The 13,539-nt window shown below is 41.0% G+C and overlaps 1 protein-coding gene and 1 long non-coding RNA gene across 2 annotated transcripts in view; one reads left to right on the forward strand and one right to left on the reverse strand.

Annotated features, from left to right (window-relative positions):
• Positions 1-1,057: 1,057 nt before the first annotated feature.
• The window catches only part of LOC140543747 (uncharacterized), a 40,793-nt gene continuing 28,311 nt past the window's right edge, over positions 1,058-13,539 (reverse strand). Inside the window, exons 2-3 of the long non-coding RNA XR_011978197.1 lie at positions 12,357-12,394; positions 1,058-1,646 (exon numbers count right to left, since the gene is read on the reverse strand). This is a non-coding gene — a long non-coding RNA (uncharacterized lncRNA). The remainder of the gene's footprint in view (positions 1,647-12,356; positions 12,395-13,539) is intronic.
• The window catches only part of fam20cb (FAM20C golgi associated secretory pathway kinase b), a 56,311-nt gene continuing 49,317 nt past the window's right edge, over positions 6,546-13,539 (forward strand). The window contains 5 exon segments of the mRNA XM_072666949.1: positions 6,546-8,281; positions 8,326-8,401; positions 8,403-8,555; positions 9,329-9,504; positions 12,250-12,328. Of these exon segments, the coding sequence (XP_072523050.1) occupies positions 8,005-8,281; positions 8,326-8,401; positions 8,403-8,555; positions 9,329-9,504; positions 12,250-12,328 (761 nt within the window). The 5' untranslated portion in view covers positions 6,546-8,004.

The following is a 13,539-nucleotide window of genomic DNA, read 5'->3' on the forward strand; positions in this document are numbered from 1 at the left end:
TGTACATTTTTGGGAAGTGAGAGGAAACCGGAGCAAATCCACGCTGACATGAGGAGGAAACTATATATACTTATATTGAGTTTAACCTTCAGGCTTTTTCTAATTGAACGGACCACTGACCTAAAACATCAGCTAAAACCCAAAGGGTTTAAAAAAGGGCTTAAAAACCCATCCACCAAAAGCAGAAAATAACCCAAAATTGTGTCCAAATGAAAATATTTGTTAAAATGAGTCATTTCACAAACCATCTATCAGCTCATATTACTCATTAATACTCTTCTTGTACTTGTAGACATGTCTTCTAATGAACAGTTAAGTCAGTGACAGTGTGAATTTACAGAGATTGCTTTTTCCTGATGTTACATGCAAGCATCTCTGTCTTTAATGGACAACAAATTATAATGGCTTTCAGCAATGTATCACTGAACCAGCCATACTTTTTTACCACTTCTGAACCCTAACCTACTGCCTTTAGGTTGCCAGCTATTCGGCATCACATTCAGTATATGTTCCAGACAGTCAGTTATCATGTGTTACATATTAAAGTATCATGTTTGTAGATTTGATAACTACATTTAGAAAACAGCACCCTTGTGTCACACAACTACATTTTAGAACTAGCCCAATGTGGCGGGGTTACCGCAAATGTGGGATTCCTGAATACTATAGACCAGCTGAGACTTGCCAGAGGCCAGTTGTCTTTTTTCCAGTCTGAAGATTTAAACTGCCCGCTGGCATTATTCCACTAGCACCCTTTATGTTTGTTGTTTTCTTTTTTTTAAGGAACCAAGACATTTTCCAGTCATGTTTAGAGGCCTGGTGTCACCCCTGAACTCTAGCAATGTTGAACTCTTAAACAACACAGTATTTTTGGTTGTTGGTCAAAATAGCATCACATTCGTAAACGTTTTGACTCATGGGCTCAAAATCTCATGAAGAATGGACCAATAGAAATGCTCCAAAAGGACACTGAAAGTTTTTCCTGATCTTTCTCCTGGCGACAGTGACAATATGAGGAATTTCCACATAATGAATGTACGCAATAACTTATTGGCACTTTTGATTGATGATTTATTTCATAGCCAAGCAATTTATCATTATGGCTTTGTATGATTACTGCATTTTCCAAAATATCATGGTGAAAATAAATATCCTACAACTAACATTTCACACTTTTCAGCGTTACATAGGAATATAAGAATCCATCAGATGCTCTATTCCCTTTAATAATATCTCTTAGGTCAATAGTTATTACTATTACTATTGCGATGTACATTCTCCATTGACAGGCCATCATACCCCCATGATTTGCCTTCCTGTCAATTTGAAGAAATCACAGAAACATGGTACAAATGTAAAGGATGTTTTTATACTGCAAAACAAAACTTCATGCATATAAATAACATATTTAATAACTATGTGAATTGAAATCACTATAAAATATCCCCGATTCTGCTATAATACTGAAATACATTGTTATCTTAGAAGCTGCTATCATGACCGGAAACCTCCACACCGTTCCGTCCCTTGTCTTTCTCTTTTGAGGGCCTGCTGGGAGCGGTTCTAGTTGGACTGCGGCTCATTCCAGGGAAAGGTGGTAGTTATGGTTGCAGCAAAGATGGGAGCTGCATCCAAGGTTTCTCAGGCTGAAAGAATAAATAGAAGCTTTACCGACAAACAGGCAAGGAAACAGAGGAGCCTTTTCTTTTTTTGCTGGTGAAACCCAACCCTGTTTTAGATCAATGCACATTTATCTGGGCTGACCTCAGGTGGTCACCCTACCTCGAAGGATCCTTGGTGAAGGAAATGCACAGGCCACAAACAAGCATGACATTGTGTTGGTGTGGTCTGCATCTTTGTCAAACAAAGACTCTCAGGACATGGAAGAAAACACACCAGGATATTGTCTGTACACTGAGGCCTTTCAGCAGTTCCTGTGATAAGCAGCTGAACAGCTGTTTCTCTGAACCTCAAGACCATTAATAAAACAACGTACAGAGCACATACTGCACGACATACTGCGGATTTATGCTGTTAATATGATTGATTTTCATAGGTTTTTCTTTAGGACATTCTATAATTTGCTTTGTCCAACAGATTCATTCCAATGTCAGCGAAAAAAGATTTCTTCAGGATTTTCTGTACATATATGCAATGAGTGAAAGCTGGTTAGGGTTAGGGTTAGGGTTAGGAAAAACATTTGATGGAAATATGACTATTCCCAATCTGGTAAAAAAAAGGCCCTAAAAAAAACCCTAAGAAGAATGTTTTTAGCTGTGAAACCATTTTTAACTCATGGGGCCCTATTTTGCTTGATTTAGGGCCTCAGTGTGTCTTTGCTATGGTAATGACAGGAAAAGTAAGCCTTGTGCAGCTCGGAACTCATAAAAGGCATGTCTCTTAATTAATCACGTATCACTTGCCATTCCCTTTAAGAGCCAGGTGTGCTCTGACTTTGACGGATTACTATTTCGGTCTGGGAAGGCTTGCTGAAGTGGTGGGGCGCCTCGCCTCTAGAACAATGTTATTTTACTTTGTATTCTGTTTATTGTTCATAAAGGTTTCCATAGCTGCCAACTAGCACACGTTGTAGGTTTGTGAGCTGCTGCTAACAAACAGGGGTGCATGTGCCTGTGTAGACGATTCACTGCCAAGATAGCAATGAACGTCTGACTGTTGAGGTCTGTTGTTTTCAGTCAGTGGTGTACCTGTGTTTTCCACAGCCAAGATAGCAATACCAGAAATTTACCTGAACACACCTCATTTCGAGACCACCACACCCATCGGCATAGATATATTCACAAGCACTGTTGCTATTTAAACGAGGCAGGCAGAAGGCATGGAAATAGACTGTTGGCGGGGTGTGAGATAGCAATGAGCATGGCAACACAACGCACCTTGCACAGCGTGTAAGATAGGGTCCATAGTGTAGCAGAAGATCTTTACAAAAGCGTGCTAGATAGTTCTGAATGTGGGTTCTCTGACTTTTATTTCTACATAGAACATTTGTTTAAAACCTGCATACAGCCACATACAACCATTTACCAGGCAAAAAAACTGTGCACCTGTGAAATCCACATTCATTTCCTTAAAGTGGTACTCCATATATTTCTTTACGGACCTCTCTGGTGAGACCAGATGAATCTGGTCACTGCAAGTTTACATTCAGGCAGTCAGTGGAGCAGTGAAGAGCAGAGTACTCGGAGAGAGCTCAGCTGAACCTAGGTGAAGGAAATGCTTTGGGAGATTTGTATAGGTATACAGTTGTCATTCTGACCTGCATAATAATTGCATTTACATTTTAAGCATTAATTTAAATGCAGATATATACTGTCACTGTCCACAGAAAACAAGAAACATGTATATTTACAATAGTGACTTTTTAGTTGAAGGCAATGGCGTTTTTAGCGTTTCTATTGCCACATAAAATTGTATTCGGTGTTTTTGAGGATATAGTTTTGTTCACTTATGATGAAATACTGTCACAATGTGGAAAGTTACTACATCTAATAAACAACAACAAATAAAATGGTAATATGGAGTCTGAAGGCCTTCTTAAAGATGCAGCAATATACAAATAAACAGTCACATTCATTCAGCCACAGGTAAAACTCCGACTACGAGTACAGCTGGTTAGCATGTGTGCAGCAGCTATATAAAGCATCCATTCAGTCAAGTATCTGTTCAGGTAGTTGTATATGTTGTGTTTATGAAATGAAAACAAAAAATAGCACTTTTAATGTACTGAGAATAGTGACTATTTCTGTTTTTTGAAAAAACAAAAACATTAGCAGGCTAATCGGCTAATTTGATATACAGGTAACACAGCTACACAGTACTACACTGTAAACACAGGTACACACAAAATCTACTGGCTATCATCTAAGCTTAAAGGTATCCTAGTCTAGCTAAGGGTAATCTAAATGTACATGTATATACCATTTAGAGTATATATTGCTTTCAATTTAAACAAGAAGTCATTACCACAGAGGTTCACTTACTTTTTCTAGCCTGCACTGTGGATGTTTACTCAGTGTACTCAATAAAAGACAGGAACCTTACAACTGTTTGTGGTATTAGTTCAGTTACACTGCCTTTGTCTATGTTTTTGGCTTTGATAATGATACGACCACATGTGATCAGAAGTTCCGAAAGACAATTCCGAAAGGTTTTTTTCTTTGGTGTAGAAATATGAGTTACTATATATGAGTAGTATTTACACCCAGTGAATATAGCAGATGGGTAAAACAAAAACAACCTAAATGGCAGAACATCTTTAAAATGTGTGCATGGCCGCATGTATTACAGGTTTTGACATGACCAGGCAGGCCCTATGTTATGTGGAAAGCCTCACATAGATTATCTGTGATTGATTCATGTAAGAACTACGACATGATGAACTGCTTTCCCACATTTCTCGAACCGAATACTAAAATAAATACTAATACTAAAACTAAATGCTAATACTAGAACAGTGGACACTTCATCTGCACCCTTTACACTCAATAATTTTACAGTGTTACTGAAGCAGAGTCCCCAACGGCTGTGTTTTTGTTGGACGGTGTTGCAGTTTGTGAGGCTCAACATTTGTTATGTTTTTTCTCTTTTTTTCACATCATGACTGATCAGCTGTGCCAGTGTTCTGCTGCTGGTCTCTGCTGTTCTTATCAGTTCTCTGTAGCACACACAGACACACACTGGAAATGAGAGAGTTCATTTACAGGATTAAACTGAACACAGACGAGTTACTTTAAATAAAACACTGGAGGACAATAGCACAGTAGTGTATTTGTAAGACATGGTGTATCTGCAGAGTGTCCAGTTTTTAGACAGTTCTACACTGTTAAATGTAAAAGTTCCTTGAGGAACCTTCAAGGACCTTTTCCTTTGAAAAAAACTTCTCTTGACGATTCCTCAAAAGCACCTTAAGAAATAGAAGAACCTCAACAAGTTCCTTGAAGAACTTTATACTTTTAACAGCATCTCTGTATCTCCATTTCACCAGAAACACCTGCCGCCTGCTGACAGTCATAACAGGATGTAAAGGATCTGTTAAGGTGTAAAAGTACTGGTTTCAAAACTACTTAAAGTAAAAAAAATAAAAGTAATGTAAGAAAAACAAAGTCCATAAGCTTGGGCCGGGCCACAGGGGGCTATAGTGCACTGCCCCACCTCCCCAAAAACATATTTTTCTAAAAGCCATAATGACTATAATGATTTATTAAAATGTTGATGTCGAAATACGTGGGATTGGGATTTGGGATGCATTAGGCTACCTGTTTCTGCCCATTGAAAATGATGTGCACTACTGAGCATTAACATGTGTTTTATGGAGTGGAAAATATGAAGAGTAGTTGCCTATTGTAAGTATACATGGAGCAAAAAGTCAAACTTCAGAGGCGTGCGATCAATAAGCTTTATTGGAAGGTAAATGTGGATCTTAGTCGGGACATTTCACTCCAGTTCTCTTGAGTCTCTGTCATGGACGTCTTCATACTAGGCTACATCCGTCTGTTATGTCCTTGCTGGAGAGTGACGGGACATGGGCAGGTGCGATGGATCGCTTACAAACCAATAGGGAGTCAGAATAGTGTATGTTTATACTTCTCATCCAACCACAATCAGATTCACACTTTCCAGAAGGAGCGATTTATCTGGATAGTTTTTTTTTTTTTTTTTTACAGTGATGAGCCAGAATGAAAACAAATGGAAATTAAATAAGTATTTTTTTTAAATGTAAGGAGTAGAAAGTACAGATGATTGTGTGAAAATGTAATGAGTAGAAGTCAGAAGTCGGATGAAAAAGAATTACTTTAGTAAAGTATACAGATCACCAACATTTTTACTTAAGTAAGGTAACAAAGTATTTGTACTTCGTTACTTGACACCTCTGTCGATTTCTGCTGAGGAACACGGATGATGAGGTCAGAATTTGGCACCAACAGCATGAATCCATGAATCCAGCCTGCCTTGTGTCAAAAGTCCAGGCTGGTTTTGTGGTCTTTTTTTGTGGCACATGTTGGACCTGTGAATCAATCATCCCCTAAACTGGTTTCATAAGCAGGATAACAAGTTCAGTGTTCTTCTGTGGTCTTCCCGGTCAACAACAGAACACTTTTGGGATGCAGAAGAAGGATCCTGAAGGATCTGCAGGAACTGTGTGATGCAATCATGTGAACATAGACCAGAATCTCAAAGGGAAATCTTGCGGAAAGTCATGCCACGAAGGACTGAAGCTGTTTTGAGAGCAGAAGGTGGCCCTACCCAGTATTAGTATAATTGGTGTTCCTAATAAAGTGCCCAGTGAGTAAGAGCAAGACGCAAGAGAGCCTCGAGCCTCTTTCTGACCTTTTTTTCAGAGGATAACGGTGTGAGAGTGTGAGAGAGAGTGTGTGTGAGACGCCCTCTTCTTGCGCAGTGTGGAGTTGCAGAAGAAAGCCCTGCCTGTCTGATCTCTGTCCTTAAAGCTCATGTTTTTTTGTGGGTGAAGATTCAGCCAATCCCGTCTGAGTGACGCTGGCGCGAGGCTGGACCGAGCAGATCAGCCACACACACACACACACAGACGCACAGACACGCACACACGCGTGCGCGCGCGCGAGCACAAACACACATACACACACCATCCCACCCACCCAAACAGCAGCACTGTCCGGGAAGCAGTCAGTCGGACAGAGCAGCAGCAGCTGTGGACGGATAGCGCCGGACGTTTCTCCTCATCTTCCCGCTGCTCTTCGTTTCGACGGCGTTTTCAGTCAGCGCGCGAGCGATGTGAAACTCTGCGGGCGCGCGTGTCGCTCTGCTCGAGGAGAGATGCAGCGCGGCTCTTCTTCAGTCTGCCCGAACTGCTCAACGGCTAGCATCGCCCTCGCGCGCTGAACAAGCCTTCGGTTTGGTGGATAGAGCAACGGACTGGACGGAACGGCCAACGGATAGACAGACCGAGGGAGGCCGAATTAACCGAATTAACGGAAGCGTCAACGGCTCTTTAACTTGCCTTAAGAGTCGAGGGCTGAATGAACTGACTGAACCGACCGGTCAACGGCTGAACCCACGGAGTGAACTGAGGAGTCCACGGGGAGGCTTAACAAACCGAATGAACTGAAGAGCCAACGGAGAAATAATGAGTTAGGAGTCAACCGAGTCAACTGCTTAATAAACCGAATTAGCCGAACAGCTGCATCAACTGAACTGAAGAGTCGACGGCTAAATAGCTAAACTCCCTGTCCCAGAAAGCCAACGGACAAATAAACCGAATTGAATGAAGAGTCAACGGCTGAAAATAGTAGCTATCTAGCTAACTTAACTAAATAACCAGACTGGGCTGCAAATTAACTAGCTAGATAAGATAAGATAGCTAGCTAATTTGCTACACTAGCTAGCGGTAAACTTGGCTAGCTAACTAGAGCTAGTTATCTAAAGAGCCTTCAGCTAGACAAGCTAGCTAACCAAGGTTCACTCACTACGGAGTCCTCGTCTCCTCAGTCACTCACTGAAGTGCCAACAGAAACCCTCTTCTTCTTCCTCTTCTGGCTCAAACATGGAGCATTACTACTGCCTCCACACTCTGCTCCAGTGACCCCAAAACTTACCAATAACTCAACATGCTGCACCTTTAGACGCTCTGTCAAAGCTGTCGATGTCTCCAGCCTCCTCCTCCTCCTCCTCTTCCTCTTCCTCCTCCTTCTCCTCCTCCTCCTCTTTCCACCTGCCTTCAGCGCACCAGTCTGATCTCTGTACTGGATTATGAGCTATTCCCAGTCGGACGCTGTTTGAGGCTTCTCTCTCTCTCTCTCTCTCTCTCTCTCGATCCTGGAGAGCGTGCACCACCACCATCATTATCATCATCATCATCATCACCACCGCCACCATCAACAACAACATCAGCAGCAGCAGCAGCATGGCCCGTGCGCGCTCGCGCTGCCGCTGAGGGTGGGCGCGCGCCTCGTGCGCTCTCTGTGCCATGTGCTAGTGCGCGCGCTCGCGCTCCCGCACCGCGCCGACATGATCCTGTTCCGCAGGTTCCGCGTACTCATCCTCACCGTCTTCCTCGTGGCCTGCAGCGTGCACATCGTCATCGATCTGCTGCCCCGGCTGGAGAGGCGCATCGGCAGCACGAGCGGCAGATCGCCGCAGACGCCCGCGTGCTCGTGCCCGCGCGGCCCAGGTGAGCAGGCGCCCGGATGGGCCGCGTGGCCCAATAAACACACGCTCAGGCTGCTGCAGGACTTTAGCAGCGAGCCGGGCTCCAACCTGACCTCGCACTCGCGCGAGAAGGCCAGCACGGCCGAGACGCCGAGCAGAGCGGACAACCAGCACCACCAGAGCCAGCAGCAGAACCAGCGTGCGCGGCCAGGGCTGGACGGCCACGAGAGGAGAGGAGGGCACGAAACCCCCTTCATCAGGAGACCCGCGGCTAAGGGCTCCAGGCTGCACGCGCTGTTCGAGCATCCGCTCTATAAGAGACCTCTGCCCACCCTGACCGAGGAGGACACTCTGTTTAACGTCAACACTGATATCAGATTTGACCCCAAAGCCGCGGAGAACCAAGAATGGTCAGTGACCCCCCTCTCTCTCTCTCTCCCACAATCTCTCTCTCTCTCTCAGTCTGTATCTCATCTACATGTCCGTCTCTCTAACAGTCTCTCTCTTTCCCTCTTTCTGTTTCTCATTTTAGATCTTATCTACCTGTCTTTCTAACAGTGACCATCTCTCTCTCTCTCTCTCACTCTCCCTTTCTAATATCTCCCTCTTACTGTCTCATTCTGTTTTCTGTATCTCATCTATCTCTAACAATCTCTCCCTACCCTCTCTCTCACATTATCTAATTTTTCTCCTTTTCATTCTGTATCTTATATATCTATCTCTCCCTCTTTCTAAAATTTCTCGTTCTGACTTCATCTATCTATCTGTCTGTCTGTCTATCTGTCTGTCTCTCTGCCCTGTCTATCTGTCTGTCTCTCTCATGTTATTTTTCTATCTCGATCTCTGTCTGTCTGTATAAACATCTCTATTTGCTTGTTAATGTTAAATATAACTAAATATAATCTGTTTTTTAATTGGCCATTTTTGATATTGCTTGTAACATCATTAACATAATATAATAACAAACACCCACTCATAACTGTGGGATAACAATAACAAATAAAATAAAAACATTAATATAATAGCAAAATAAAAATAGTGCTATAATTATCTTGTCTGAAGGAAAATTCTAAATGATTGGATAAGTAATAACAGCCCAATTTATTACCCAGAAATGATTACCCTGCCTCTCACCCTTAGGTTGATGTATTGTTAAGGTGTGTTGTGTGTGTTCTGTCCTCAGGCATGGTCAGGAGAAGGATGGAGATTATGCTCCAACAGGTGATCTCTCCTCAGACTCTTATCCAAACTGGCTCCGTTTCCACATTGGGATAAATCGCTACGAGCTCTACTCCAGACACAATCCAGTCATTGAGGCCATGCTCAAGGACCTGGTTACCCAGAAAATCACCAGCGTCGGTGAGTACGACTGCACATTACATTGTTTCTATCATCATCATTAGCAACACCGGATTTCATTATAGTCTTCTGTTAGATATGGTATGGAAGAAGTCTACAATATGCAGACAAATGACATACCAGATGTGCTCTGAGCATCTTGACCAATCACAAATAATCTGGGAGTGTTTGACTCAATTAAGTGATTCACATGATCCAAAAATCACTTCTTAAGTTCACTCTTTTAGTTATATCTTTACATCAAGGGTCATATCATATTAATGTGTTTGTAATATATAGCAAAATGAAGCAGCATAATTACAGTAGGATCACAGTACTGCAGCTCCAGTGGTTAGTTGCAGCTGCTGGTCGGCACATTCATAGAATTTCATGCATGCTTTGACAAAAGCATAGCGATTTCTGTCAGAGCTTGAAGTGGGACACAGATAAGATTTGTTTTTATGATGTTGAAACTGATATGATGGGATTTTGTTGATTTTTATTTTTTGTTTTGAGTAGGTTTAAGCTTTTCAGCTCCTTTGATTTAAATACCAAGTCTTAACCCTACTTTAATTTATAGACAAAGTTATGTTGTGATCAAATCAAACGCAGAAGCATTACATACAACTTCCCTGAAAAACACAGCTGTGGAAATTGAAGCAAGACAAATACACAGTTTGAACAGTGAAGCTACACTCATACAAATCCAGCAGTGATTGTTGGTGTGTGATTTTGTTGGAGCCCACATACATTCCTGAGGAGAACTGTTCATAGATGACTAGCTTATTAGTAAAGGGATCAAACAGACCCCATCAGACATCTCCGTTCCTCTTCAGGAACCAACGTGTTTGTGTAATTTTCCACAGCGTTTTTGTGAATTAGCTGCTTGTGATTGCTCTTAGCTATTCTGTACACAGAGGCCTCTATGCTGCAGCCTTATCAGCTCTTTCCTTCCAAAGGACCAGTGAGTCCAAAACACACTTGTTGCCATTCTGTAATCAAATACAAGTTATGCGTTATCTACACTGAGAGGGGGCTAATCTTCAATAACAGGCAATACAAGTCGGCCCTGAAGGTGCATTCACATTGTTGCTGATGTTAAGTGTGCGTAGGGCTGGCTTATGTGAAATTTATGTGAAAGTAAGTTCAGCTTCTGTTATATGAAGTAAAGCCTCATATACATAGTTTAGTTACCAGTTAACTTATATAATATGTAAACAGGCAAGCAAGCTAGTTAGCGTTAACCTGACAGATGTTTGAGTGGTGCTAACAGTAACATGACTGCTGTTCAAATAGCTGCCAGCATTGGTGCTGCTTAGTTAGCCTGCTCTAGCCTGTTATGAACTATGTGTGTTTTTTCAGCTGGGGGCTCTTTTCACCATCTTAACTTAACAACAAAAGTAGTTCTTTGTTAAGCTTATATAGAAAATATTTTACATGTATTATATTATTTATTTTAGTGACAGAAATACATGTTATTCCAAAGGATTTACTTACTCTTCAGTGCTCTTTGCTGATGACTTACAGACACATTGACTTTAATTTCGTGTCATTACCAGGTGTCTTTACCATAACAACAGGTTTTGTGTTGGTAATGACGTGTTGTGGTAATGACAGTTAGCTCTTTTCCAGGAAAAAAGACCCTAGGTCCTGGATTCACTAACACCACACAACAGCTAGTGTATGATGCACTTTAAATATGAATAAATAATGCAAACATTTTATATTTTATTTGGTAAAATATTGCTGCAAGGCCCGTAACAGTGTAAATGGTAATGATGCTGAATAAATCTACTCCATGATCAGGAGGAATACACGATTAAATGACTCACTTTTCGGGACATTAATATGTTACTCTTCTCTCAGGGCTGACATGGGCACCCCTGAGTCTGTGTTTCCATAGTTACAACATAAGTGTTACCTTAAAACAGTTCCTTACAGAAATCACAGACTGTTGCCGCTGGTAATAATGGTAATGTTTGGGGCGGTAATATGTAGTTTAAAAATATGCAAAGGTTTGATAGATCTGTATGTAAATAATACAGTCTTTAAGATAACTTTTTAAGTTGTTATAAAACACATGTTGTGATTTCTTTAATGAATAGATTACTTTTTATCATATCATCAGCAAAGAAGTTGGGAACGAAGCCAAAGTAGCAAAGTGTTGATGTTTAAGATATTATCAAATGAAAATTATCGTTTTGGTCGACTGATCACTACCTTTCTATACTATAGTGAAACAGTGAAGAAAAATTAATGAAACAAAATAGGGAAACAATGGACTGATTTTACCGTGCATGTTTAACCTTGAACATAAAAGTTCCCCCAGATGAAGAATCACACCTATGTAGGTACGCTAATTGACAAATCACATATAATGTTAGCTAGAATGGTTCACTGAATGAAATACTAATCTCGCCATTATAATAATCAAATGTGCATGTATAGATTGATACAATAATACTTTTTCCAATACTGAAAAATTAAATATCCTAACACCAGTTAAGTTTATAATGAGCTAATCACATCACATCACAGTGTGTGCTATTTCAGGCTACATTTCTTACAGTACTAAATATCATTTTTTTCTGTTGATATTAGCCTAATAAAGATATGCCATTTTTTTATAATTTTACTTCACGTTGCTTACAAATGATGTTTCACACAACTTGCATCTAGCTGTGTGAAAGATCCACCCTGAAAAAGAATCCTTAGGAATGAGACCTTGTTTTGGCCGTAATATCACCCTCTTTTTTTCATCTGCAGCCATGAAATCTGGAGGCACCCAGCTGAAGCTCATCATGACATTCCAGAACTACGGCCAGGCGCTCTTCAAACCTATGAAGTAAGTGCGCAGTAAATGCTGTGTATACCTGCAGGGAGTCTTTGATGTCATCATGGTAACGCGCCCCTATGGAAAAACAAAAATTCCCTTGTTTTAGCAAAATAAAAAAGGTTGATGTGAAATGTTGACTTTGTTAAAGTTTCAAAACATACCTTTCACTCCCCTGGTTGAGCCACATCTAAACTCATTTACACATCCCGCCTATTCCACCTACAGCAATTTAGCCCGCCCATTCAAACTGCAGCTCTCAGCAGTGTTTTAGCTCATCCAATCAGAATAGAGCTTATTTGTCTTCATCATCATATCAATCTTAAATGTGTAATCAGTAACAGAAACATTGGCAGTGTAGAAATTGATTTATTGCTGTTTTTAATAGATCGCTGCTCAGCACATTTGATCAACCACTGATACCGATGGGCAGGGCTGGATGCCACATTAACCTTTCCAGACAAACTTTGTAATACATCATCATTCAGGGCTTCTGTATTGTTCTGGCTTGTCTCTCAAGATGAAACATACTTTTTGGGAGGCATAGTTTTAGCACTTTGGTGCCATGTCATTTAGCTACATCTTCCATTATATCTGTTTAATAACATGCTTGGATCTGGGCCATTAATAGAGGATTTATTGTAGCCTTCAGTGTGAGTAACAGGGGGTGGTTCATTTTAAATCGTAAATTTAGGCCTCAATGGGAGGGTTACTGTTTGTGGATTTGACATCCCCCTCTGTGCAAATAATACTAGCCCTTCCTGTAATTTGAAGCTATAAATGGCAGCAACTATATCATCTCACTGTCAGATCTTTTTTTGTCTGTGCAAGTTACTGCATTTAGTTTCTTGGTAGACTGAGCAGGTGGTCTTGCTGGTAAAAACAGTATTTTACAATCATTCTTTCATATTTGTGTGTCCTTACAAGATTATGTGGCTCCACAGAGAGAATCTTTTGGCTTCGGTTTGGCTCCAACAGTAATTTGTGCAAGACATGGGTTGGGTTAACAGTGAATGGTGTAAGCACACAAGTTCCTCAAAAGTTCCTCTGCCTCTGTACTCCTATCTACCTATCTGTCTGTCTGTCTATCTATCTATCTATCTATCTATCTATCTACCTATCTACCTATCTACCTATCTATCCACATATATAGGGTGATGCGAACATTCAGAAATAATAAACACTGCCAGGTGGTATGTTTGATTCCAGCTAAGTGTCTAAGA

Source organism: Salminus brasiliensis, chromosome 22 (genome assembly GCF_030463535.1).
Source record: "Salminus brasiliensis chromosome 22, fSalBra1.hap2, whole genome shotgun sequence".
In the NCBI taxonomy this organism is placed as follows: Eukaryota; Metazoa; Chordata; class Actinopteri; order Characiformes; family Bryconidae; genus Salminus; species Salminus brasiliensis.